Below are 27,463 nucleotides of genomic sequence, written 5' to 3'. Positions count from 1 at the left end.
GTTAGCCACTATTTGCTTAAAAAGTCAGACGTAGCCTAACACAATATCTGCCAATTAATTTCAAGCAATATTGCCTCTGGTCTGTTTTCTGTATGGTGCATGTGTTTGTTTATCACTCCATGTAGCCAGTTAGTGATGCTAATGATAATGATCTTGTGGGTAGACGGAAAGACTTTCCCCAATAACCTTCTGAATTAAATGTTAACTGCAAAGTAGGCTTACCTGACAGAATACTGAAAATATAAATGCAACATGTTTCATGAGCTGAAATAAAAGATTCCAGAAATGTTTCATATGCACTAAAAGATTAATTCTCTCAAATTTTGTGCACACAATTGTTTATATCCCTGTTGGTGAGCATTTCTCCATTACCAAGATAATCCATCCACCTGGCAGGTGTGGCATATCAAGAAGCTGATTAAACAGCATGATCATTACACAGGTGCACCTTGTGCTGGGGACAATAAAAGGCCAGTGATGGACTGTCGTTTCCCTTAGCTTATTTGGGCTGTTCTTTCCATAATATGGACTTGGTCTTTTACCAAATAGCTCTATCTTCTGTATACCCCCTACCTTGTCACAACACAACTGACTGGCTCAAACGCATTAAGAAGGAAAGAAGTTCCACAAATGAACTTTTATCAATGCACACCTGTTAATTGCAATGCATTCCAGGTGACTACCTCATGATGCTTGTTGAGAGAATGCCAATAGTTTGTGAAGCTGTCATCAAGGCAAAGTGTGGCTATTTGAAGAATCTCAAATATAAAATATATTTTTGATTTGTTTAACACTTTTTTGGTTACTTCATGATTCCAGATTTTATTTCATAGTTTTGATGTCTTCACTATTATTCTAAAATGTAGAAAATAGTAAAAATGAAGAAAAACCCTTGAATGAATAGGTGTTCTAAAACTTTTGACAGTAGAGTATATATTTGCAAACAGGAAAATGTTACAGAGAAAACATGGTGCTTGTCATGCCAAATAGGACTACTGTTTATGAACCATTATTTAACCTATGGGCCTATATTGACACATCTCTTGTACACCAAGGACCCGGGGAGGATTGGCAGGGTAGAGAAGAATAAACATCCATTGTACACCAAGGACCCGGGGAGGATTGGCAGGGTAGAGAAGAATGTGCCTATTTTAAAAGTTTCGAAACAATATGTTTAATTTTTTTTAAGTAGCTCTCAAGCTAGAAAAGGTTGCGACCTCATGCTCTATAGGCTACTAAGGCTAATGGCGCAATAATAGAACATAACAAAAATCGAATAACTTCTCAAGGGAAGTGTGTTGGACTGAACAAAATGTTTGCTTATTCATTGATGATGAACCTTCTACACTGCAAGCCCTTTACGCAGTTCTGAATGTAGCCCATTCACTACCGGTTAGAGAGCTGAGTAGGCGCCACAACATTCTCAAAACACGACCAGGAAACGCGGAACATGGCAAAAGCCTTAAACTCTGCAACATATATTGTCGCAATGGAGTTTAGTGTTCCCCAGAGAAAACATAATTGGGTTTTCGTTTCTCGGTGAACACGTATTGTTGATGTGTTATTGTATGGTGGGTGACTGGTCAAATTTGATTTCTGAATCGCTGACCGGCTCCCTTGAAGCACAGCAGCTGTCACCATAGCAACTCCAACAGCTGTGCACGGGAGAGAAACCCACATTTTGGGACTCATTTTGCTTATCCGCGCCAATATTGAGTTTTCAGGCTGACTTGATAAAAAATAAAAAAATACATTTTGATTTGTTCCTGGACATACATTTTCGTATTTTGGAGGGAGTTTGAAATATACCATATTTCACGTTATCAACAATGGATCTCCTTTATTTTGTTGAAAAAAAGGATATTGTAGCCTAGCAACTATTGTCAAACCCCCATCCTATCCCCAAAGTAAAGTCTGCTGGCAACACAAGGGATCATCACCCCTGCCAAGCCTCCAATGTACCCAGGAGCATTGGTCTCTGGAACTATAGTCCCCCAAATATATCACGTGACATGACATCTGCTCGCAGTAGTAACCAGGAGAAACAAAGCAACTGCTAGGGGGAGGAGAGCGCGCGCAGTATTGCTTACCCCGAGGAGGAGCTTGCCTCCGGAGTTCAGTTCACAGCATCAGTACCGAAACTTGCGCTGTCCTTACTCTGCGTTGGTTCTTCTAGACAAAGGAAAACATTATCTAAGCAATTTATAGCTGGTAGTCTATAGCTAAAGGCTGGTGCCAGGTTTGGGTTCTCCAAGACTGGGTATGCGCGTTTTCTTTTGAAGGATATGGTCACAACCCCGGTCTCAAAGTGGAGCCACGCACATCTCGGATCGGCGCGCTCCTCCAGGGGCTAGGATGCGCGCCCGGAACGTCAAGGTTCTTGCCCGGGTTTGGGTCTGAACAGGAATCCACTGCCCCGGGGCGCCGAGGCAGGAGGACCCAGTCGACCCGTTCCAGGATGCCGGTGATGCGAGGTCTGCTGGCTCCGCAGAACACCTTCCTGGACACCATCGCCACCCGCTTCGATGGCACCCGTAAGTAACCAACCTCCAGGTCATAAAGCGGGTATTGGTCGTCTAAAAGCCTCTACTGTTGTTAACTTTCAGGGTTTGCTCTATCGCCTACACAGTATAATTTTAGGGACAAAGCACATGACTCCACACTGAAAGGATTGCTCAAATGAAATACATTTGATTGGCGTGTTTCCACGCAGGAGACGGAATTTTCCATTCTACTTTGACTTCAATGTATTGACTGTATAGGCCTATTCATCCAATTTGTGCGTTAAAGCATTGCCTTTACCCCGTTAATATAATCGATAGCTGATGTTTTAAATTGGTTTCAGCAAAAAGTTGGCTTATAGTTTGTGTGCTTTCTTTTTTCAGTGGTTTCTGAACCACTGAACTCCGCACGCTTTGTGGGGTCTATGTAGCCTATAATAAACACATCTTATTATAACGCTCTCTCTGGCTACTATTGTAGCCTATGGAGTGCATGATAACACAGCAAAATGCAGTTCTTGCTACATCGGGATATGACTGCTTTAGACAATACATCCCGCATTCCAAGCTTACAATAGTGCACGCGGATAGACCTGGCTTGATTCTTAAGTTTCGGTGTGATTTAGCGCACCTGCTATGTTTAACTGCAATACTGTGGTCCATTGTTTAATAATGCACTGGCAGATAATGTCCATCTATCACCATTCACCTCAGCTGTCTCCAACCTAGCTCTCGAAAACCCTTCTCCATATGTAGGGTTTACAGCGCTTACATTCGCTCACTGATGGCGCCACGTGAACTACAATTCCAACGCTGTGAAACGTCAACAATCATCGCTTTCAAACCGGTTTTCAAATCATATTCTGAAATGCCCCTTATCTTTTATATCAGATTGAAAAATAAAATAAATGCACTCAATGTCTTGGAGAAACCTGCAGTTTTGCACAGATCCACAAGCTCTGTGTGCCTCCAGTTGATGTCCTCAGTTACACCAATACACACACAGGCGTTCGGAGCATGCTAGATAGCTAATCAGCACAGGTGGCCATGCATGTCTTCCATCTGTCTTCCTTAAACAAGCGCTGTAACATGGAGATATGGCCATGTGGGAACACTAACGCCAACCCTATAAAGGTGTGTATCAATTTAAACTTTTGTTAAAAATATATATATATATATATATCTCGCTGATATGAAAGATAAGGTCCTTCTGCTTCCAAAACCACAGGCAAGCAATGCGTGTTCATGCTCAGACCAAGTGTCAGGGCTCTTAACCAAACTGAACAAAAAAGATGCCTTTGTTCAGTGACTCTTATGTGGAATGAAAATAAATGGAACTGAGAGTCATGGTCAAGGGCTATCTCCAACCATGATATATGATTTGATCAGAAGATAATTGTTGATGTTCTTTTATAGCTGCATATTCCTATTTCAGTAAAGCAGTAAACACAGCGACTTAAAAAAGGTTTTAGGACAAGTGCTGGGGAAGTGGGAGGTCGAGTTCCAAGCAGGGCTGCTTGAGCCTTGTGTGTCTTGTCTCTGCGTTTTGATCCGTTGTGATTAGGGTTGAATGGTGGGAGCCCGGGTACCTAGATTTACTGGGATTTACCGCCCAAAACCACTCCCTTTTCCTGGGATAAATAACTGCTTTGAAACCGGTAAATAATAACAAATAATTTATATGAACAGCATGGCGTGAAATGGAACAGTTAAATTACATGTCTAAATCTGTCTTCTCTAACGCCTCTGCATGAATCATCAACACTCAGGGTGGGAACAGACAGCCCAGCTGTGTTCGAATACCCATACTAACATACTTAATGAGTAGATACTACATACGGTATACTATTAGTTCATTTTAGTATACTGTAAACGAACCGTATCGTTTCAGTTGAGTGTACTAGAGCTTCGCCTGTCTACCCGAAAGTTGATGCTGTTCCTATGCAACCTCTTGTTAGCTTGTTAGCATAACAAATGACTAGCTAAACATTTAATTATTTTGAGTGTGTTCGTAAATTCAATCCGTAGTGCCAGAGTGCCCTCTGGGCGTTCCGTTCGTAAATCTAGAGGGTTGTCAGATTGTCTGTTCATAAGTTTCGCTCTCGGAGCGTTCAGAGCGCACACTGGACGCTCTGGCCAAGAAGTAGGGTTGATCAGAGCGGTCAACTGCAGTCAAGCACCCAAGCTAACTGGCTAACGTTGGCTAGCTACTTCCAGACACAAATGAGAGAACACCTCACTCTGACCATTTTACTCACCCTAGCAGAGCTGGTTAGGCTGTTTTCATGTTATCCAGAGCGTTGGTTACTGTAACTGTGCTGTAGGCAACAATTTAATTACGCTTGTTTTTGACGAAGTTTACGGACACTGGCCATATTCAAAGGGTGTTGAACATTCGTAAATTACACAGCAGGACCTGGTCAATGACCTGAAGAGAGCTGGGACCACAGTCTCAAAGAAAACCATTAGTAACACACTATGCCGTCATGGATTAAAATCCTGCAGCGCACGCAAGGTCCCCCTGCTCAAGCCAGCGCATGTCCAGGCCCGTCTGAAGTTTGCCAATGACCATCTGGATGATCCAGAGGAGGAATGGGAAAAGGTTGTGTGATCTGATGAGACAAAAATATAGCTTTTTGGTCTAAACTCCACTCGCCGTGTTTGGAGGAAGAAGAAGGATGAGTACAACCCCAAGAACACCATCCCAACCGTGAAGCATGGAGGTGGAAACATCATTCCTTGGGAATGCTTTTCTGCAAAGGGGACAGGACGACTGCACCGTATTGAGTGGAGGATGGATGGGGCCATGTATCGCGAGATCTTGGCCAACAACCTCCTTCCCTCAGTAAGAGCATTGAAGATGGGTCGTGGCTGGGTCTTCCAGCATGACAACGACCCGAAACACACAGCCAGGGCAACTAAGGAGTGGCTCCGTAAGATGCATCTCAAGGTCGTGGAGTGGCCTAGCCAGTCTCCAGACCTGAACCCAATAGAAAATCTTTGGAGGGAGCTGAAATGGAGGAGTGGGCCAAAATCCCTGCTGCAGTGTGTGCAAACCTGGTCAAGAACTACAGGAAACGTATGATCTCTGTAATTGCAAACAAAGGTTTCTGTACCAAATATTAAGTTCTGCTTTTCTGATGTATCAAATACTTATGTCATGCAATAAAATGCAAATTAATTACTTAAAAATCATACAATGTGATTTTCTGGATTTTTGTATTAGATTCCGTCTCTCATAGTTGAAGTGTACCTATGATAAAAATTACAGACCTCTACATGCTTTGTAAGTAGGAAAACCTACAAAATCAGCAGTGTATCAAATACTTGTTCTCCCCACTGTACACTGTAAGTGTTCTGACCCTTTGCTATGAGACTCGAAATGGAGTTCAGGTGCATCATGTTTCCATTGATCATTCTTGAGATGTTTCTACAACTGGATTGGAGGCCACCTGCAGTAAATTAAATTGATTGGACATGATTTGGAAAGGCACACACATGTCTAAGGTCCCACAGTTGACAGTGCGTGTCAGAGCAAAAACCGAGCCATGTGGTCAAAGGAATTGTCTGTAGAGCTCCGAGACAGGATTGTGTGGAGGCACAGATCTGGGGAAGGGTACCAAAGCATTTCTGCAGCATTGAAGGTCCCGAAGAACACAGTGGCCTCCATCATTCTTAAATGGAAGAAGTTTGGACCCACCAAGACTCTTCCTAGAGCTGGCCGCCTGGCCAAATTGAGCATTCGGGGGAGAAGGGTCTTGGTCAGGGAGGTGACCAAGAACCAGAAGGTCACTATGACAGAGCTCCAGAGTTCTGCTATGGAAATGGGAGAATCTTCCAGAATTACAAACATCTCTTCAGCACTCCACCAAACAGGCCTTTATGGTAGTGGAAACTCCTCAGTAAAAGGCACATGACAGCCCGCTTGGAATTTGCCAAAAGGCACCTAAAAGACTCTCAGACCATGTAAAACAAGATTCTCTGGTCTGATGAAACCAATATATAATTTTTTGGCCTGAATGCCAAGCATCACGTCTGGAGGAAACCTGAGTTGAAGCATGGTGGTGGCAGCATCATGCTGTGGGGATATTTTTCAGCGGCAGGGACTGGGAGACTAGTCAGAATCGAAGGAAAGATGAACAGAGCAAAGTACAGAGAGCTCCATGATGAAAATCTGCTCCAGAGTGCTCAGGACCTCAGACTGGGGCGAAGGTTCACCTTCCAACAGGACAATGACCCTAAGCACACAGCTAAGACAATGCATCAGTGGCTTCAGGACAAGTCTCTGAATGTCCTTGAGTGGCCCAGCCAGAACCAGGACTTGAAACCGATCAAACATCTCTGGAGAGATTTGCAGAAGATGCTCACCATCTAACCTGTCATAGTTAGAGAGGATCTGCAGGGAATAATGGGATAAACTCCCCAAATACAGGTGTGCCAAGCTTGTAGAGTCGTACCCAAGGCTGTAATCGCTGCCAAAGGTGGTTCAACAAAGTACTGAGTAAAGGGTCTGAATACTTATGTGATATTGATATTTCCGTAGCAAACATTTATAAAAACGTGTTTTTGCTTTGTCATTATGGGGTATTGTGATGTTATTATGGGGTATTGTGATGTCATTATGGGGTATTGTGATGTCATTATGGGGTATTGTGTGTAGATTTGATTTTGGGGAGAAAAAAACAATTGAATCCATTTTAGAATAAGGCTGTAACGTAACAAAATGTGGAAAATCCAAGGGGTCTGAATACTTTCCGAATGCACTGTATATAGCCCTATATATAGATGTCCTGGCCTACCACTTTTCTGTAATACATTCAATGCAGTATTAGCCTTATATTTCGCTAATTAATGATGGGTTATGCATAATAAGCTTCTAACTTATAGCCTCTGTCTCCTGCGCAATACGCATCCACCTGCTCTCCGCTGGCCTCTCCTTAAGAAACGCTCCTTAGCTCTTGGAGTCCCATGCACGAAAAGCTAGAATAGCTTGCTGGAAATGATTTGATATTTTTGCATTTCTTATACCAATAGGCTATTCGAAGGGGGCCGCAAGCTCTTGTTTGCTGAATGTTAAATACTGCAGCCAATAGAAGTCAGGGGTTGTTTGATAGAAGAGCGAACGCACGATGGCGGTAGGATATAGCTGTTATTTATTCAGACCCGTAACCATTCAGTCTTCTTGAAGAGAAGTGAAAGCCTTCTGCATCTAATGTTGCTAGGCTATAACTAATCCTGTCACGAGGTTGTTTCATTTAGTTGAAAACCTTAATGTGTCTCTTCAGCAGTTAGTGTTTGATTTAGTTACAGCTTTACAAAGGAAATGGTATGGAACACAATCATGCATAGATGTAGACAGTGGGGATAACCTGTTATTATTGAATGTTGGTGTGTGTGTGTGTGTGTGTGTGTGCTTTACCTGTCAATCAATGGATTTCTTGACATTTCCTCTGCTCACCCATGCATATTATCCTACTAATTGTCTGTAATTATTTATATTATTTTCTCTGTCATAGGCATGAGTGCATTGTGTATTACTCCAAGACCGCTCTCCTTTGAAAAACTAAACTAAATTAAAGAGCAAAAACAGTCCTTGGTCTTTCTTGAGAGCAGGCAAGCAGGCACCCTCTAGTCCTCAGTGCTTAGAGCTGCTTCAACAGTTTGACTGTAGTCCAACCCAACCAAGTGACTCAAGTATCCACCCACCAGCCAGAACGCAATAAGCCCCTTCAACTTCCAACGCCTATATATCCAGATTAACAGACGCTGGCTCATCCAACAGAGATCCATCCACACACGTTCTTTCACAGAGCCATCCACACACGTTCTTTCACAGAGCCATCCACACAGTTCTTTCACAGAGCCATCTACACATGTTCCTTCACAGAGCCATCCACACACGTTCTTTCACAGAGCCATCCACACAGTTCTTTCACAGAGCCATCCACACACGTTCCTTCACAGAGCCATCCACACAGTTCTTTCACAGAGCCATCCACACACGTTCCTTCACAGAGCCATCCACACACGTTCTTTCACAGAGCCATCCACACACGTTCGTTCACAGAGCCATCCACACACGTTCCTTCACAGAGCCATCCACACACGTTCGTTCACAGAGCCATCCACACACGTTCTTTCACAGAGCCATCCACACACGTTCCTTCACAGAGCCATCCACACACGTTCCTTCACAGAGCCATCCACACACGTTCCTTCACAGAGCCATCCACACACGTTCTTTCACAGAGCCATCCACACACGTTCCTTCACAGAGCCATCCACACACGTTCTTTCCAACTATCCTGCATCCAAATGAACTCTGCTCATATGAAAGAGATCCAGTCAATTTATCCTCTGAGAGCTACAAAAACACAGGCCTTTTCTATTTGCAGCATTCGTTTGCTCTTCAAACACTAATTACCCACCTCCAGCAATCTAAGAGAAGTCATTGTAATTAACTCCCATGGATGTCAAGGATTCACTGCGACCTCTCAGTGTTGTCAGACAAGGGACAGGGATCTGCCGAGTGTGAACCAGAGCGTTTCAACAACGCAGCCGTGGAGCTAAATATAAAGCCATTTTGTTCCTGCATCTCGCTATTGCCTGCAACAAACAAACACGCAAAGCTTTGTGTTTCATAAACAGTCTGAAAAAGAAATACAGAGAAACTCATTTCCCACTGGGCACAGGTGTCAATTCAACGTCTATTCCAGGTGGGTTCAACGTAATTTCATGGAAATGACGTGGACACAACTCTGATTCAACAAGTGTGTAGGTTCTTTCTGAGAGCGAGAGAGAGAAAGACTTCCCTAAGATCTGAAGACTTGCGTTGGCTTCCAGAGTGAGATGTCTAGGCTTTAGCTCAGCAGGGTAACACAGTCTAGTGGTGCACAGGGCACAGAAGACCCAGGTTCAAACAACGAAGGTTAATCCATTGTAACACTGAAGGAGATGCTGTGTGGCCTAACGACCACTTCCGCCCCATGTCTAGTCACACATCACACCATCAACCTGAATCATACTTCTGGAAACATGATGCTGTTATTTTCAGGACCCCTCTCGATGTGACGTTATTACTTTTCCTAAGTTGTCTGAGAGCGACCTTCTTTCTTCCCTCGGTATGATGCAGTTTACCACCACTCTCTGGTATACAACAGCAGGCCAAGCTTCAGAGCCTCTGTCTGCATTTCATGGTGTGGTTACACATCACCCACTCTCAGATCCCCATCCACGTCTCTACCACTACCACCACTACTACCACCATCACTACTACCACCATCACTACTACCAACACTACCACCACTACTACCACCATCACTACTACCAACACTACCACCACTACTTCCACCATCACTACTACCACCACCACTACTACCACCATCACTACTACCAACACTACCACCACTACTACCACCATCACTACTACCAACACTACTACCACCATCACTACTACCAACACTACCACCACTACTACCACCATCACTACTACCACCACCACCACTACTACCACCATCACCACCAACATGACCATGACCATTACTTGCAAATCCTATGTTGATTAGAGTCAGAGAAAGAATTGGCTGTCTAGACTCATTTTAATCTAATTTGCTTCACACATATCAATACCCACTATATTATCTCTCACCCCCCTTAATCAGAAATGCACCACTCAGGCTTTAAATTAGTTATTCAGCCATTTTCATATGCCATCCTGGTCTGTGATAATTAAGTTAGGGTAAGTCTGTTCAACAGGTAGACAGACCTCTGTGGGACAGACCAGACCAGATGCGCTCTCTCTCCCCTCTCTCCTCTCTCTCCGCTCTCTCTCCTCTCCACCATTCTCTCCTCTCTCTCCGCTCTCTCTCTTCTCCACCCCTCTCTCCTCTCTCTCTGCTCTCTCTCCTCTCCACCCCTCTCTCCTCTCTCTCCGCTCTCTCTCTTCTCCTACCCTCTCTCCTCTCTCTCCGCTCTCTCTCTTCTCCTCCCCTCTCTCCGCTCTCTCTCTTCTTCTCCTCTCTCTCCGCTCTCTCTCTTCTCCTCTCTCCGCTCTCTCTCTTCTTCTCCTCTCTCTCCACTCTCTCTTCTCCTCTCTCTCCGCTCTCTCTCTTCTCCTCCCCTCTCGCCTCTCTCTCCCTCTCTCCTCTCTCCCCGCTCTCTCTCTTCTCCTCCCCTCTCTCCTCTCTCTCCGCTCTCTCTCCTCTCCAACCCTCTCTCTTCTCTCTCCGCTCTCTCTCTTCTCCACCCCTCTTGCCTCTCTCTCCCTCTCTCTTCTCTCTCCGCTCTCTCTCTTCTCCACCCCTCTCGCATCTCTCTCCCTCTCTCCTCTCTCTCCGCTCTCTCTCTTCTCCACCCCTCTCGCCTCTCTCTCCCTCCTCTCTCTCCGCTCTCTCTCTTCTCCACCCCTCTCGCCTCTCTCTCCCTCTCTCCTCTCTCTCCGCTCTCTCTCTTCTCCACCCCTCTCGCCTCTCTCTCCCTCTCTCCTCTCTCTCCGCTCTCTCTCTTCTCCACCCCTGTCGCCTCTCTCTCCCTCTCTCCTCTCTTTCTCACCTGCATCCAGTCCCATTTCCTTTCCCCTCATCTTCCTTCCCACAACTTATCCACCTCTCACCTCCCTCTCCTCCAGTCCCACCACCCATTCCCAATGACTGTTTTCTGTATAGCTCACAACTCCAGGCTTTAGGTGTTCATCACCTGCTCTGCTGAACTGGTCCATTGTGAGGCGATGAAAGCAGCTTAGCAACGGAGCATGGTCGTCACAGCCAGGTGTCTTTCCTAGGGTTGTCTTAGACAATAGTCATCGTGCACTCTGGGGGGGGGGGGGGGGGGGGGGGGGGGGGGGTAAAGATTGAGAATGGGCACTGGTGGTGGTGTAGTTTAGTGTAGCCACTGGTTTGAAACTTGCTGTAGTGTATGTACTGTACTCTTGACAGGAACGATGCACAATTACACATGTTGTCTGGAGGATTATATGCCTGACAAGAAGACTGTTATTATCTGTGCATGTATTTTGTGTAGAAACAAATCGTAGTCTCTAGATGAATGGGCAAGGAGGGGGAGGCTTGGGTGTGAAACATTACAGAAGATGGACAGTATAGTATCAGAAGATGGAGAGAGGGAGAATGGAAGTAGTCATGGAGGGATAAGGAATGATGGAGGGAGGGAGGATGGAAGGAATGATGGAGGGAGGGAGGATGGAAGTAGTGATGGAGGGAAGAGGATGGAGGGAGGATGGAAGTAGTAATGGAGGGAAGAGGATGGAGGGAGAGAGGATGGGAGTAGTGATGGAGGGAGGAGGATGGAGGGAGGGAGGATGGGAGTAGTGATGGAGGGAAGAGGATGGGAGTAGTGATGGAGGGAGAGAGGATGGGAGTAGTGATGGAGGGAGAGAGGATGGGAGTAGTGATGGAGGGAGAGAGGATGGGAGTAGTGATGGAGGGAGAGAGGATGGGAGTAGTGATGGAAGGAGAGAGGATGGGAGTAGTGATGGATGGAAGGAGAGAGGATGGGAGTAGTGATGGAGGGAAGAGGATGGAGGGAGGGAGGATGGGAGTGAGGATGGATGGAGGGAGGGAGGATGGGAGTAGTGATGGAGGGAAGAGGATGGTAGTAGTGATGGAGGGAGAGAGGATGGGAGTAGTGATGGGGGGAAGAGGATGGGAGTAGTGATGGAGGGAGAGAGGATGGGGGGAGAGAGGATGGGAGTAGTGATGGAGGGAGAGAGGATGGGAGTAGTGATGGGGGGAAGAGGATGGGAGTAGTGATGGAGGGAGAGAGGATGGGGGGAGAGAGGATGGGAGTAGTGATGGAGGGAGAGAGGATGGGAGTAGTGATGGAGGGAGAGAGGATGGGAGTAGTGATGGAGGGAGAGAGGATGGGAGTAGTGATGGAGGGAGAGAGGATGGGAGTAGTGATGGAGGGAGAGAGGATGGGAGTAGTGATGCAGGGAGAGAGGATGGAGGGAGGGAGGATGGGAGTAGTGATGGAGGGAAGAGGATGGAGGGAGGGAGGATGGGAGTGAGGATGGATGGAGGGAGGGAGGATGGGAGTAGTGATGGAGGGAAGAGGATGGAGGGAGGGAGGATGGGAGTGAGGATGGATGGAGGGAGGGAGGATGGGAGTAGTGATGGAGGGAGGGAGGATGGGAGTGAGGATGGATGGAGGGAGGGAGGATGGGAGTGAGGATGGATGGAGGGAGAGAGGATGGGAGTAGTGATGGAGGGAAGAGGATGGAGGGAGGGAGGATGGGAGTGAGGATGGATGGAGGGAGGGAGGATGGGAGTGAGGATGGATGGAGGGAGAGAGGATGGGAGTAGTGATGGAGGGAAGAGGATGGAGGGAGGGAGGATGGGAGTGAGGATGGATGGAGGGAGGGAGGATGGGAGTAGTGATGGAGGGAAGAGGATGGTAGTAGTGATGGAGGGAGAGAGGATGGGAGTAGTGATGGGGGGAAGAGGATGGGAGTAGTGATGGAGGGAGAGAGGATGGGAGTAATGGAGGGAGAGAGGATGGGAGTAGTGATGGAGGGAGAGAGGATGGGGGGAGAGAGGATGGGAGTAGTGATGGAGGGAGAGAGGATGGGAGTAGTGATGGAGGGAGAGAGGATGGGAGTAGTGATGGAGGGAGAGAGGATGGGAGTAGTGATGGAGGGAGAGAGGATGGGAGTAGTGATGGAGGGAGAGAGGATGGGAGTAGTGATGGAGGGAGAGAGGATGGGAGTAGTGATGGAGGGAGAGAGGATGGGAGTAGTGATGGAAGGAGAGAGGATGGGAGTAGTGATGGATGGAAGGAGAGAGGATGGGAGTAGTGATGGAGGGAAGAGGATGGAGGGAGGGAGGATGGGAGTGAGGATGGATGGAGGGAGGGAGGATGGGAGTAGTGATGGAGGGAAGAGGATGGTAGTAGTGATGGAGGGAGAGAGGATGGGAGTAGTGATGGGGGGAAGAGGATGGGAGTAGTGATGGAGGGAGAGAGGATGGGGGGAGAGAGGATGGGAGTAGTGATGGAGGGAGAGAGGATGGGAGTAGTGATGGGGGGAAGAGGATGGGAGTAGTGATGGAGGGAGAGAGGATGGGGGGAGAGAGGATGGGAGTAGTGATGGAGGGAGAGAGGATGGGAGTAGTGATGGAGGGAGAGAGGATGGGAGTAGTGATGGAGGGAGAGAGGATGGGAGTAGTGATGGAGGGAGAGAGGATGGGAGTAGTGATGGAGGGAGAGAGGATGGGAGTAGTGATGCAGGGAGAGAGGATGGAGGGAGGGAGGATGGGAGTAGTGATGGAGGGAAGAGGATGGAGGGAGGGAGGATGGGAGTGAGGATGGATGGAGGGAGGGAGGATGGGAGTAGTGATGGAGGGAAGAGGATGGAGGGAGGGAGGATGGGAGTGAGGATGGATGGAGGGAGGGAGGATGGGAGTAGTGATGGAGGGAGGGAGGATGGGAGTGAGGATGGATGGAGGGAGGGAGGATGGGAGTGAGGATGGATGGAGGGAGAGAGGATGGGAGTAGTGATGGAGGGAAGAGGATGGAGGGAGGGAGGATGGGAGTGAGGATGGATGGAGGGAGGGAGGATGGGAGTGAGGATGGATGGAGGGAGAGAGGATGGGAGTAGTGATGGAGGGAAGAGGATGGAGGGAGGGAGGATGGGAGTGAGGATGGATGGAGGGAGGGAGGATGGGAGTAGTGATGGAGGGAAGAGGATGGTAGTAGTGATGGAGGGAGAGAGGATGGGAGTAGTGATGGGGGGAAGAGGATGGGAGTAGTGATGGAGGGAGAGAGGATGGGAGTAATGGAGGGAGAGAGGATGGGAGTAGTGATGGAGGGAGAGAGGATGGGGGGAGAGAGGATGGGAGTAGTGATGGAGGGAGAGAGGATGGGAGTAGTGATGGAGGGAGAGAGGATGGGAGTAGTGATGGAGGGAGAGAGGATGGGAGTAGTGATGGAGGGAGAGAGGATGGAAGGAGAGAGGATGGGAGTAGTGATGGAGGGAGAGAGGATGGAAGGAGAGAGGATGGGAGTAATGATGGAGGGAGAGAGGATGGGAGTAGTGATGGAGGGAGAGAGGATGGGAGTAGTGATGGAGGGAGAGGGGATGGGAGTAGTGATGGAGGGAGAGAGGATGGGAGTAGTGATGGAAGGAGAGAGGATGGAAGGAGAGAGGATGGGAGTAGTGATGGAGGGAGAGAGGATGGGAGTAGTGATGGAGGGAGAGAGGATGGGAGTAGTGATGGAGGGAGAGAGGATGGGGGGAGAGAGGATGGGAGTAGTGATGGAGGGAGAGAGGATGGGAGTAGTGATGGAGGGAGAGAGGATGGGAGTAGTGATGGAGGGAGAGAGGATGGGAGTAGTGATGGAGGGAGAGAGGATGGGAGTAGTGATGGAGGGAGAGAGGATGGGGGGAGAGAGGATGGGAGTAGTGATGGAGGGAGAGAGGATGGGAGTAGTGATGGAGGGAGAGAGGATGGAAGGAGAGAGGATGGGAGTAGTGATGGAGGGAGAGAGGATGGGAGTAGTGATGGAGGGAGAGAGGATGGGAGTAGTGATGGAGGGAGAGAGGATGGGGGGAGAGAGGATGGGAGTAGTGATGGAGGGGCGAACCTGCTGAAGTACATGGAGGATTGTTTCATGTCACTGGGAGACAAAGTTTAAATGCATTTTTCACTCAGACTGTGATTTGAGACCAGAATTAATTAGCCCATCAATTAGCATTGCTCTTGCACATTTATAATGTCAAAATGACTGGGGTTGCATTCCAAACGGTACCCTATTCTCTACATAGTGCACTTTTTTTGGACCACAGCTCTATGGAGATAACAAGGGAATAGGGTGCCATTCAGGACACACCCTGGGTTTATAGAAAGCTCAGTTCATTATTTCAGTTTAAGAGTCTCCTCATAGCATTTTTAATTGGAGACAGTCTGATTATAGAAGTGGATAATCTATGTGGAGAGTCGTCCCCTCTCCCAGTAAATGAATTGAAATATGTTTTTATGTCTTACGACTATTAAAATCACTGCAGTCCAAAAAGGGTGCGCACAGAGTGGGTTGTTTAGTAAGAGCTTTAGACTACATCCCAAATCCCCTTTCCCCTATGGGCACTGGTCAAAAGTAGTGCACTATAGGGCCTCCCGGGTGGCGCAGTGGTCTATGGCAGCTGTGCCACCAGAGACTCAGGGTTCGAGCCTAGGCTCTGTCGCAGCCGGCCGCGGACCAGGGGGTCCATGGGGCGATGCACAATTGGCCTAGTGTCATCCGGGTTAGGGAGGGTTTGGCTGGTAGGGATATCCTTGTCTCATTGTACACTAGCAACTCCTGTGGCGAGACGGGCGCAGTGCACGCTAACCAGGTCGCCACGGTGTTTCCTCCGACACATTGGTGTGGCTGGCTTCTGGGTTGGACGCGCGCTGTGTTAAGAAGCAGTGCGGCTTAGTTGGGTTGGTTGGGTTGTGTTTCGGAGGACGCATAGCTCTCAACCTTCGTCTCTCCCGAGCCCGTATGGGGGTTGTAGTGATGAGACAAGACAGTAACTACTAACAATTGGATACTAACAAAGGGGGGAAAAAAGAAAGTTGTGCACTATATAGGGAATAGGATGTCATTTTGGACAGATTTTTAGTGTTGTTACAGTACTGCCTCTAGCAGAACGTCTACATTTACCTTCACATATGGGAGTAGTTCTGCATTCTAATTCACCACACCAGTAATTGGGCAGAGTACTGTAAGCTGCCATCTCTTAGCCAATCAGAATTGATGGTCTCACCACTGAATTGAAAGTGAATATCAAACGCCAAGATGAACGGTTGTTCAAAAGCTCTGTAAAAACTGTTTGGGTTTTAAAGTAATGACACTAGCCGCTAAAGCCTAATGGGCTTAAAGTGAGAGTGATGTTGTAGTGAATAATGCTCTCTCCTGTTGATGACCTATTTTGGGTATGGCCATACTCAGTGGCGGACTTAACAGAAAGGGGGCCTTGTGAGCTGGGCATTATTTAAATATATATATATATAATGTATCTGCTCGATGGCCCCATGCTCTGCATTTTTGACCACATAGTTGACAAAAAAGTAAGTGAATCCATACAGCCAATTATTATTCATAATATATCAATAATTTATTAATTAATAGTGAAGTTGACAGCTTACGTGCATCTTTGGAGAAAGCCATCCAGGACAATCCTACAGCTTTACTGACTCAACAAGCAGCTCCAAGACCACATAGCCTTTGAAGTTGTACATCTCAAATCAAATCAAATCAAATTTTATTTGTCACATACACATGGTTAGCAGATGTTAGTGCGAGTGTAGCGAAATGCTTGTGCTTCTAGTTCCGACAATGCAGTAATAACAAGTAATCTAACTAACAATTCCAAAACTACTGTCTTGTACACAGTGTAAGGGGATAAAGAATATGTACATAAGGATATATGAATGAGTGATGGTACAGAGCAGCATAGGCAAGATACAGTAGATGGTATCGAGTACAGTATGTACAAATGAGATGAGTATGTAAACAAAGTGGCATAGTATAGTATAAAGTGGCTAGTGATACATGTATTACATGAGGATACCGTCGATGATATAGAGTACAGTATATACGTATGCATATGAGATGAATAATGTAGGGTAAGTAACATTTATATAAGGTAGCATTGTTTAAAGTGGCTAGTGATATATTTACGTCATTTCCCATCAATTCCCATTATTAAAGTGGCTGGAGTTGAGTCAGTGTCAGTGTGTTGGCAGCAGCCACTCAGTGTTAGTGGTGGCTGTTTAACAGTCTGATGGCCTTGAGATAGAAGCTGTTTTTCAGTCTCTCGGTCCCAGCTTTGATGCACCTGTACTGACCTCGCCTTCTGGATGATAGCGGGGTGAACAGGCAGTGGCTCGGGTGGTTGATGTCCTTGATGATCTTTATGGCCTTCCTGTGACATCGGGTGGTGTAGGTGTCCTGGAGGGCAGGTAGTTTGCCCCCGGTGATGCGTTGTGCAGACCTCACTACCCTCTGGAGAGCCTTACGGTTGAGGGCGGTGCAGTTGCCATACCAGGCGGTGATACAGCCCGCCAGGAGACCTGTGTAGAATCCCTAGAATCTGGGAGTATAGGCGCTGCCTAAACAACAGTTTGACCCAGATGTGTCTATCATAGTGGCAGGACTGCCAGCCGATTAAAAACGAGGACCTAAACCAGCTGATATCGGTAGGCCTAGGCTGTCAAACAGAGGTGATTGTAGTTGAGAGGTAAAGTTCCCGGGGTTGTGAAGGTGGAGTGTCAGTCCATGGAGGAGAAAGTGGCCCTGTACAAAGAAAACTAAAGCTGCGAGGCCATGCTGATAATGACAGTCTTCCTTCGATCAGCTAAATCCCACACCAGTCCCCTTATAGAACTGAACTTCAAGACACTGCTGAGAGAAATACCAGGAGGGAAGGACTATTTTGTCATGGGAAGCAGACAGGTCATGTGAGTGGCTCACCTCTACCAATCAAAATGTCATGTGAGTGGCTCACCTCTACCAATCAAAAGGTCATGTGAGTGGCTCACCTCTGCCAATCAAAAGGTCATGTGAGCGGCTCACCTCTACCAATCAAAAGGTCATGTGAGTGGCTCACCTCTACCAATCAAAAGGTCTTATAAAGGCCTAAGTTTAGTTCCAGCACCTACTGCCTTTTAAAAAGAGGCAGAGCGCAGGTGTTAACATATCAATCTCCCCTGGGGATTATTTGATTGGAGCAATTTCTTTGACATATTTTAGCTCCCCGTGTCTCAATTCAACCTTGGAGATAGAGAAAGGGAGAGAGAGAGCTTCTACTGTTCTTCAGCGACATGGGCTTTAATATCGAAATAGACACAAGATGAAGTCATTAAAGAGGATGTCAGGCCGCGTTCAAGACGAGAATGAATAAATGATGGGACAGAATGAGATAAAATGACCCAGAGCCTCCCAGCCTCTGTGCCACAGAAGTAGATGAAGGTGACAAAGCAAAACGGACAGGGGCACATTAGTGGAGTGGAGAGAGAGACCGTAACGTAGCAACATGGAGGGTGGGGAAAGAGTGTGGGGAAGGAGTGTGGGGAAGGAGTGTGGGAAAGGAGTGTGGGAAAGGAGGGTGGGGAAGGAGGGTGGGGAAGGAGGGTGGGGAAGGAGTGAGAGTCAGAAAAAGAGGGACAGAAAGAGAGCAGGGACAGAGAGAATGAGGATAGAGAGAAAGGAAGAAAGAGAGATACTTTATCAGCCTCGTAGGTCCACTGGGAAGGAAAGGACCTGTCACTAAAAGGACCTGACATTGATGATGGCTTCACAGAGAAAATTGAAAATAAAGGCAAATAGCTCGAGAGCCTTTAAGGAGGACCAACATCAGAAACAAATCCCCTTCAAATAGATGAGCTGTGGTCTCCAGATGCCCGGAGGATAGCCTGGCCTGCATCCAGATGGTAATTATTTATCTCAAAACACACTCAAACTGTGACTGTATCCCAAATGGCACCCTATTCACTTCATAGTGCACTACTTTTGACCAGAGCCCTAGTGCACTATATATGAAATACGGTGCGATTAGGGGTAGGCAAGCTTCTGAAGGGAGCAGTGGAGTATGAGAAGGGAGAGGGCGAGCACGGCCCTGTATCTCCCCTGTATGTCCCCTGGATTAATAATTGGGGTACGCAGGGCTGCATGACAGACTGAGCAACAGATTGAGATCCATGAGGCTCTGCAGCCCCCTGGGGCAGGCTCCTCTCCTGTACCCTGGCTACCATCCCTCTGGAAGAGACAAGAAAAGACAGGCCTTCCGAAGGCCTCCGGGTGGAGACCAGACAGGCTGTCATAGACATCTAAATGTGAAGAAGGAACGAGAGGAGGAGGAAAGAGAGGGAGAGAAAGAGAGAGCGAGAAAGACAGTGGCAAGTGAAAGCGATTGGTGAGACAGAGAATGAGAGTGGCGAGAGAGACAGGTAAAAATACAAAACAAGATCCTGACTGGAACCAGTATCATGATCCATCGTCCTGATAAAATGCTATAATTTATCTCACAGTCCAATCATTTACAGATGTGGTTATTATCGATCTGTTGATCCATAGCCTGCACCCTGTCTCCACCACTACTTTGTCTCCCTTACCTCATTTACCTCCTGAGCCCTCAACCTTTAGCTGAACCTGAACAGGTAAGATTGGGATTTTAAAGTACGCAGTTAGATGTAAAGGTCTGGCTTTCATCCACTGACTACAGTTGAACTCTCATTGAGTGACTTGAGTGGTGAGCCAAACATGGAGTGTCCCGTCCTGTCTTCATCCTGTCCTGTCTTGTCGGTAGTGACTGAAGATGGCTCCTATCTTTCCTATCTTTTCAGTAGTGGCTGAAGATGGCTCCTATCTTTCCTGTCTTTTCAGTAGTGGCTGAAGATGGCTCCTATATTTCCTGACTTGTCAGTAGTGACTGAAGATGGCTCCTATCTTTCCTGTCTTTTCAGTAGTGGCTGAAGATGGCTCCTATATTTCCTGACTTGTCGGTAGTGACTGAAGATGGCTCCTATCTTTCCTGTCTTTTCAGTAGTGGCTGAAGATGGCTCCTATATTTCCTGACTTGTCGGTAGTGACTGAAGATGGCTCCTGTCTTGTCGGTTGTGACTGAAGATGGCTCCTATCTTTCCTGTCTTGTCAGTAGTGACTGAAGATGGCTCCTATCTGTCCTGACTTGTCGGTAGTGACTGAAGATGGCTCCTGTCTTTCCTGTCTTGTCGGTAGTGACTGAAGATGGCTCCTATCTGTCCTGTCTTGTCGGTAGTGACTGAAGATGGCTCCTATCTGTCCTGTCTTGTCGGTAGTGACTGAAGATGGCTCCTATCTGTCCTGTCTTGTCGGTAGTGACTGAAGATGGCTCCTATCTGTCCTGTCTTGTCAGTTGTGACTGAAGATGGCTCCTATCTTTCCTGTCTTGTCAGTTGTGACTGAAGATGGCTCCTATCTTTCCTGTCTTTTCAGTAGTGGCTGAAGATGGCTCCTATATTTCCTGACTTGTCAGTAGTGACTGAAGATGGCTCCTATCTTTCCTGTCTTTTCAGTAGTGGCTGAAGATGGCTCCTATATTTCCTGACTTGTCGGTAGTGACTGAAGATGGCTCCTATCTTTCCTGTCTTTTCAGTAGTGGCTGAAGATGGCTCCTATATTTCCTGACTTGTCGGTAGTGACTGAAGATGGCTCCTGTCTTGTCGGTTGTGACTGAAGATGGCTCCTATCTTTCCTGTCTTGTCAGTAGTGACTGAAGATGGCTCCTATCTGTCCTGACTTGTCGGTAGTGACTGAAGATGGCTCCTATCTGTCCTGTCTTGTCGGTAGTGACTGAAGATGGCTCCTATCTGTCCTGTCTTGTCAGTTGTGACTGAAGATGGCTCCTATCTTTCCTGTCTTGTCAGTTGTGACTGAAGATAGCTCCTGTCTTGTCGGTAGTGACTGAAGATGGCTCCCGTCTTGTCGGTAGTGACTGAAGATGGCTCCTATCTTTCCTGTCTTGTCATTAGTGACTGAAGATGGTGGCTCCTATCTGTCCTGACTTGTCGGTAGTGACTGAAGATGCCTCCTGTCTTGTCGGTAGTGACTGAAGATGCCTCCTGTCTTGTCGGTAGTGACTGAAGATGGCTCCTATCTTTCCTGTCTTGTCAGTAGTGACTGAAGATGGCTCCTATCTTTCCTGTCTTGTCAGTTGTGACTGAAGATAGCTCCTGTCTTGTCGGTAGTGACTGAAGATGGCTCCCGTCTTGTCGGTAGTGACTGAAGATGGCTCCTATCTTTCCTGTCTTGTCATTAGTGACTGAAGATGGTGGCTCCTATCTGTCCTGACTTGTCGGTAGTGACTGAAGATGACTCCTGTCTTGTCGGTAGTGACTGAAGATGCCTCCTGTCTTGTCGGTAGTGACTGAAGATGGCTCCTATCTGTCCTGTCTTGTCGGTAGTGACTGAAGATGGCTCCTATCTGTCCTGTCTTGTCATTAGTGACTGAAGATGGTGGCTCCTATCTTTCCTGTCTTGTCGGTAGTGACTGAAGATGGCTCCTATCTGTCCTGTCTTGTCATTAGTGACTGAAGATGGTGGCTCCTATCTTTCCTGTCTTGTCAGTAGTGACTGAAGATGGCTCCTGTCTTGTCGGTAGTGACTGAAGATGGCTCCTGTCTGTCCTGACTTGTCTGTAGTAACTGAAGATTAGAGGTCGACCGATTAATCGGGATGACCGATTAATTAGGGGCGATTTCAAGTTTTCATAACAATCGGAAATCGGTAAACCGATTTTGCCAATTTTCTTTTCTTTTTTCTTTTATACATTTTTGTACACCTTTATTTAATCTTTATTTAACTAGGCAAGTCAGTTAAGAACACATTCTTATTTTCAATGACGGCCTAGGAACAGTGGGTTAACTGCCTGTTCAGGGGCAGAACGACAGATTTTTACCTTGTCAGCTCGAGGGATTCAATCTTGCAACCTTACAGTTAACTAGTCCAACGCTCTAACCACCTGATTACATTGCACTCCACGAGGAGACTGCCTTTTACGCGAATGCAGTAAGCCAAGGTAAGTTGCTAGCTAGCATTAAACGTATCTTATAAAAAACAATCAGTCAATCATAATCACTAGTTAACTACACATGGTTGATGATATTACTAGTTTATCAAGCATGTCCTGCGTTGCATATAATCGATGCGGTGCGTATCGTTGCTACAATGTGTACCTAACCATAAACATCAATGCCTTTCTTAAAATCAATACACAGAAGTATATATTTTTAAACCTGCATATTTAGCTAAAGGAAATCCAGATTAGCAGGCAACATTAACCAGGTGAAATTGTGTCACTTCTCTTGCGTTTATTGCACGCAGAGTCAGTGTATATGCAACAGTTTGGGCCACCTAATTTGCCAGAATTTTACGTAATTGTGACATATAATTGAAGGTTGTGCAATGAAAAGTTAGAATTATGGATTCCACCCGTTTGATAAAATACGGAACGGTTCCGTATTTCACTGAAAGAATTCTTATCTTTTTTTCGAGATGATAGTTTCCGGATACGACCATATTAATGACCTAAGGCTCGTATTTCTGTGTTATTATGTTATAATTAAGTCTATGATTTGATATAGCAGTCTGACTGAGCGATGGTAAGCAGCAGCAGGCTCGTAAACATTCATTCAAACAGCACTTTCTTGCGTTTTGCCAGCAGCGCTTCGCTGTGCTTCAAGCACTGAGCTGTTTATGACTTCAAGCCTATCAACTCCCGAGATTAGGCTGGTGTAACCGATGTGAAATGGCTGGCTAGTTAGCGGGGTGCGCGCTAATAGCTTTTCAATCGTTGACGGCACTCACTCTGAGACTTGGAGTAGTTGTTCCCCTTTGTTGTCGTTGTGTTCCTGGTTCGAGCCCAGGGAGGAGTGAGGAGAGGGATGGAAGCTATACTGTTACACTGGCAATACTAAAGTGCCTATAAGAACATCCAATAGTCAAAGGTATATGAAATATAAAGTCATATAATGGCTCCTATATTTCCTGACTTGTCAGTAGTGACTGAAGATGGCTCCTATATTTCCTGACTTGTCAGTAGTGACTGAAGATGGCTCCTATATTTCCTGACTTGTCAGTAGTGACAGTAAGTCCTGTTGGTACTAAATAAAGCTGTCAGACTGTGCCTGGGGACTGTCACTTTCCATCAGCGTCCCTAGTCTTTGATGAGAGGGAAGGTAAACAAAGCTATTTGAGATGCTGCCAGCGGAGGTAGTTCTTTACCCTCAGATAATGCTCCTCTTGGAACAGTGTGTACTGTGTGTGTGTGTACATGCTAAGTGGGCTTGTGTGTGTGTGTTTGTGTTCGTTTATGGACTAGATGGGCATTATATGGAATCATTGTTCTACATTTGGACATCACTCACTGGATCGTGATTATAACCATAACAAATATTGGCATAGCTTGAGAACAAACTGGGCTTATCTTGTTTGGCGTTGCTGGTCCTTACAGTACATTAGCAAAGTCATTTTTCTGTTATTTTTCTCTCTCTACGCTCTCTCTCTCTCTGATCTCTCTCTCTCTCTCGGAGAGAGAGAGAGATCAGAGAGAGAGAGAGAGAGAGATACATATTTTAGGGTCTGAATACTTTCCAAATGCACTGTATGTATTGACTCAGTGGTATGAATACTTATTTATTTTTTTTAACCTTTATTTAACTAGGCAAGTCAGTTAAGAACAAATTCTTATTTTCAATGACGGCCTAGGAACAGTGGGTTAACTGCCTGTTCAGGGGCAGAACGACAGATACCCTGCCGCCCCACTTATGTGAATGAGATATTTCTCTATTTCATTTAAAAGAAAATTGCTAACATTTCAAAAAACATGTTTTCACTTTGTCATGATGTTGTGTTGTGTGTAGATGGATGAGACCCCAAAAATATTTTATCCATTTGTTATTTATGTTGTTACACAACAAAATATGGAATAAGTCAATGGGTATGCATACTTAAAAACAATGTTCAACTATAAATACATTCTTTAAGTGCATGAAATACACTATATACACAGAAGTACGTGGACACCGGTGTGGAAGAACTTGCCCTCAACCCCATCAAATGGAAGCAAGTCCCCGCAGCAATGTTCCAACATCTAGTGGAAAGCCTTCCCAGCAGAGTGGAGGCTGTTATAATAGGACCAACTCCATATTAATGGCCATGATTTTGGGCTGTGATGTTCGACAAGCAGGTGTCCATATACTTTTGGTCACGTAGTGTATTCTAACTACTGCATGTTCCTATATATCGACATCCAATTAGTCTGATATTGATCTTTAAATCAGTCTAATTACAGTCTAATTAAACAGTCAAACTGTTTTCAACCTTTAACAAATAAAGCGATTTTTCAGACCAAAGAAAAATAGACCCGTCTGTAAACTGTCCAATGGAAAAGTACCAGGGCAATGCCACGGTAACGGAGTTACACGTTGGCTCAGTTTTTTCACTGTAAAATGTATGCCAAACAAAAAAATTAATTAGAAAATATCTTAAAGATACTGTATGTGTGTTTGGTAAGGAATTACAATGGACAAGGCAATGTTTCTTAAACTTACAGAAGGTGAACAATTTCTCCAAAACAAATTGTAACTCCTGATATTAGTTGGCATGGGTGTTTACGTCAACAGTATTGTGTTTTGATGTACTTCTTATACCTTTTACAACTTTATTTTCTAAGACCCCTTTTCCATCTTATCCAGAGCAATTAGGGTTAAGCGCCTTGTTCAAGGGCACATCAACAGAGTTTTCACCTAGTCGGCTCGGGGATTCGAACCAGCGACCTTTCGGTTACTGGCCCAACACTCTCAACCACTGGGCTACCTGCCACCAAGTCCATGTAGTATTAGGGTAAATCCACATGACTTCAATCACTTTTTGACAGCATCAACTTTCCAGACATGTTTGCCCATGGAAGAAGTGACTTTTTGACAGCATCCCAAACTTTCCAGACATGTTTGCCCATGGAAGAAGTGACTTTTTGGACCTGAATGCCAAAACATTCAGGAGATGCCCCATTTTTGCAAACCCACCGTACCATGTCTTCATCGCTGGAAAAAAGCTAAACTATTGAGTGATATAATTAAACAGCTTACAAGCAGGGTTGTCAAACTATTTTTTAATTTCCACAAGATCTGGGGTCCAGCACGCCGCGAGGCCCTGTCTCCAGCACGCCGCGAGGCCCGGTCTCCAGCACGCCGCGAGTCCCGGTGTCCAGCACGCCGCGAGGCCCTGTCTCCAGCACGCCGCGAGGCCCTGTCTCCAGCACGCCGCGAGGCCCTGTCTCCAGCACGCCGCGAGGCCCTGTCTCCAGCACGCCGCGAGGCCCGGTCTCCAGCACGCCGCGAGGCCCTGTCTCCAGCACGCCGCGAGGCCCTGTCTCCAGCACGCCGCGAGGCCCGGTCTCCAGCACGCCGCGAGTCCCGGTGTCCAGCACGCCGCGAGGCCCTGTCTCCAGCACGCCGCGAGGCCCTGTCTCCAGCACGCCGCGAGGCCCGGTCTCCAGCACGCCGCGAGGCCCGGTCTCCAGCACGCCGCGAGGCCCGGTCTCCAGCACGCCGCGAGGCCCGGTCTCCAGCACGCCGCGAGGCCCGGTGTCCAGCACTCCGCGAGTCCCGGTGTCCAGCACTCCGCGAGTCCCGATGTCCAGCACTCCGCGAGTCCCGGTGTCCAGCACGCCGCGAGGCCCTGTCTCCAGCACGCCGCGAGGCCCTGTCTCCAGCACGCCGCGAGGCCCGGTCTCCAGCACGCCGCGAGGCCCTGTCTCCAGCACGCCGCGAGGCCCGGTCTCCAGCACGCCGCGAGGCCCGGTCTCCAGCACGCCGCGAGGCCCGGTGTCCAGCACTCCGCGAGTCCCGGTGTCCAGCACTCCGCGAGTCCCGATGTCCAGCACTCCGCGAGTCCCGGTGTCCAGCACGCCGCGAGTCCCGGTGTCCAGCACGCCGCGAGTCCCGGTGTCCAGCACGCCGCGAGTCCCGGTGTCCAGCACTCCGCGAGTCCCGGTGTCCAGCACTCCGCGAGTCCCGGTGTCCATCACGCCGCGAGTCCCGGTGTCCATCACGCCGCGAGTCCCGGTGTTCAGCACGCCGCGAGTCCCGGTGTTCAGCACGCCGCGAGTCCCGGTGTTCAGCACGCCGCGAGTCCCGGTGTTCAGCACGCCGCGAGGCCCATTATTCCAAGGTCATCTGATCAGAGCTGTTATCTTCATTCTTAGAGCTCTAGTGATTCAAGCAGCATGATGAAAGTCTAATACATCTCCTCAATTCCTTCTGTTCTCCTTTTTACATCCTACTAACCCCTGAGTGTGGGTGTGTCAGTGTGGGTGGACATGGATGAGAGACCTGTGTTTGTATGCTAAAAATGGTTAAGCCCATACCTTGTTGTATTGATTTAGAGATGATAGGCTACATTAGAGATGATGGACTTTGGTGTGTATGAGAAGGCTTGAATGATAGAAACACAATCTGTCTGATTTATGCTGAATGAAGTATGGTACACTACATCACCATGGTACCATTCTGACTGGGGCACAGTGTTCTGTGTGTCCCGGAGCGTGCCTGCCTGCACGTGAGTGTACATTATGCATGAATGGAACCAGGCTGGAGGGAGTCTTTGTAGCAGATTGCCTGCATTTATGAAAAATAGTAGTGTGTGTGCTGTACGTTTGTGTGTGTAACAAAGACTACAGTTTAGCTGCAGTAAGCATGTGTCATAGCTGGTTTCATTCATCAGATGACATGTAAAACAATCCATTATTTATTAATAACACATTTAGTTTTATTGAGGAGGGGAGGGGATAAGAGGAGAGGGGAGGAGATGGGAGGAGTGGAGAGGATGCGGAGAAGAGAGGGAGGATGAGGAGAGCGGAGGATGAGGAGAGGAGGGGGTGGGGAGAAGAGGGGAGGAGGGGGAGGGGAGAAGAGGGGAGGAGAGGGGAGGGGAGGATGATGAGGAGAGGAGGGGGAGGAGAGGAGATGGGAGGAGATGGGAGGAGTGGAGAGGATGCAGAGAAGAGAGGGAGGATGAGGAGAGGAGGGGAGGAGGGGGAGGGGAAGAGAGGAGGGGGAGGGGAGAAGAGGGGGGGAGGAGGGGGAGGGGAAGAGAGGAGGGGGAGGGGAGGAGAGGAGATGGGAGGAGTGGAGAGGATGCGGAGAAGAGAGGGAGGATGAGGAGAGGGGAGGATGAGGAGAGGAGGGGGTGGGGAGAAGAGGGGAGGAGGGGGAGGGGGAGGGGAGGAGAGCAGAGCGAGGGGAGGAGAGGGGAGGGGAGGATGATGAGGAGAGGAGGGGGAGGAGAGGAGAGGGGACGACGGGAGGTGAGGATGAGAGAAGAGAAGACGGGAGGAGTAGGGAGGAGAGGAGAGAAGAAGGTAGGGGTGGAGAGGGGAGGGGAGGAGAGGAGAGTAGGAGGGAGAGGTGGGGAGGAGAGAAGAAGGTACA

General features: G+C 47.5%; 1 protein-coding gene across 1 annotated transcript in view; it reads left to right on the top strand.

The window, feature by feature from the left end:
• Nucleotides 1–958: 958 nt before the first annotated feature.
• The window catches only part of LOC110502145 (potassium voltage-gated channel, subfamily H (eag-related), member 3), a 198,297-nt gene continuing 171,792 nt past the window's right edge, over nucleotides 959–27,463 (top strand). The window contains exon 1 of the mRNA XM_036959274.2: nucleotides 959–2,534. Coding sequence (XP_036815169.2) covers nucleotides 2,459–2,534 — 76 coding nt within the window. The 5' untranslated portion in view covers nucleotides 959–2,458. The remainder of the gene's footprint in view (nucleotides 2,535–27,463) is intronic.

This window comes from Oncorhynchus mykiss, chromosome 22 (genome assembly GCF_057628025.1).
Source record: "Oncorhynchus mykiss isolate SJ-2025 chromosome 22, ASM5762802v1, whole genome shotgun sequence".
Classification (NCBI taxonomy): domain Eukaryota; kingdom Metazoa; phylum Chordata; class Actinopteri; order Salmoniformes; family Salmonidae; genus Oncorhynchus; species Oncorhynchus mykiss.
This window is presented reverse-complemented; position numbering and strand designations above follow the sequence as displayed.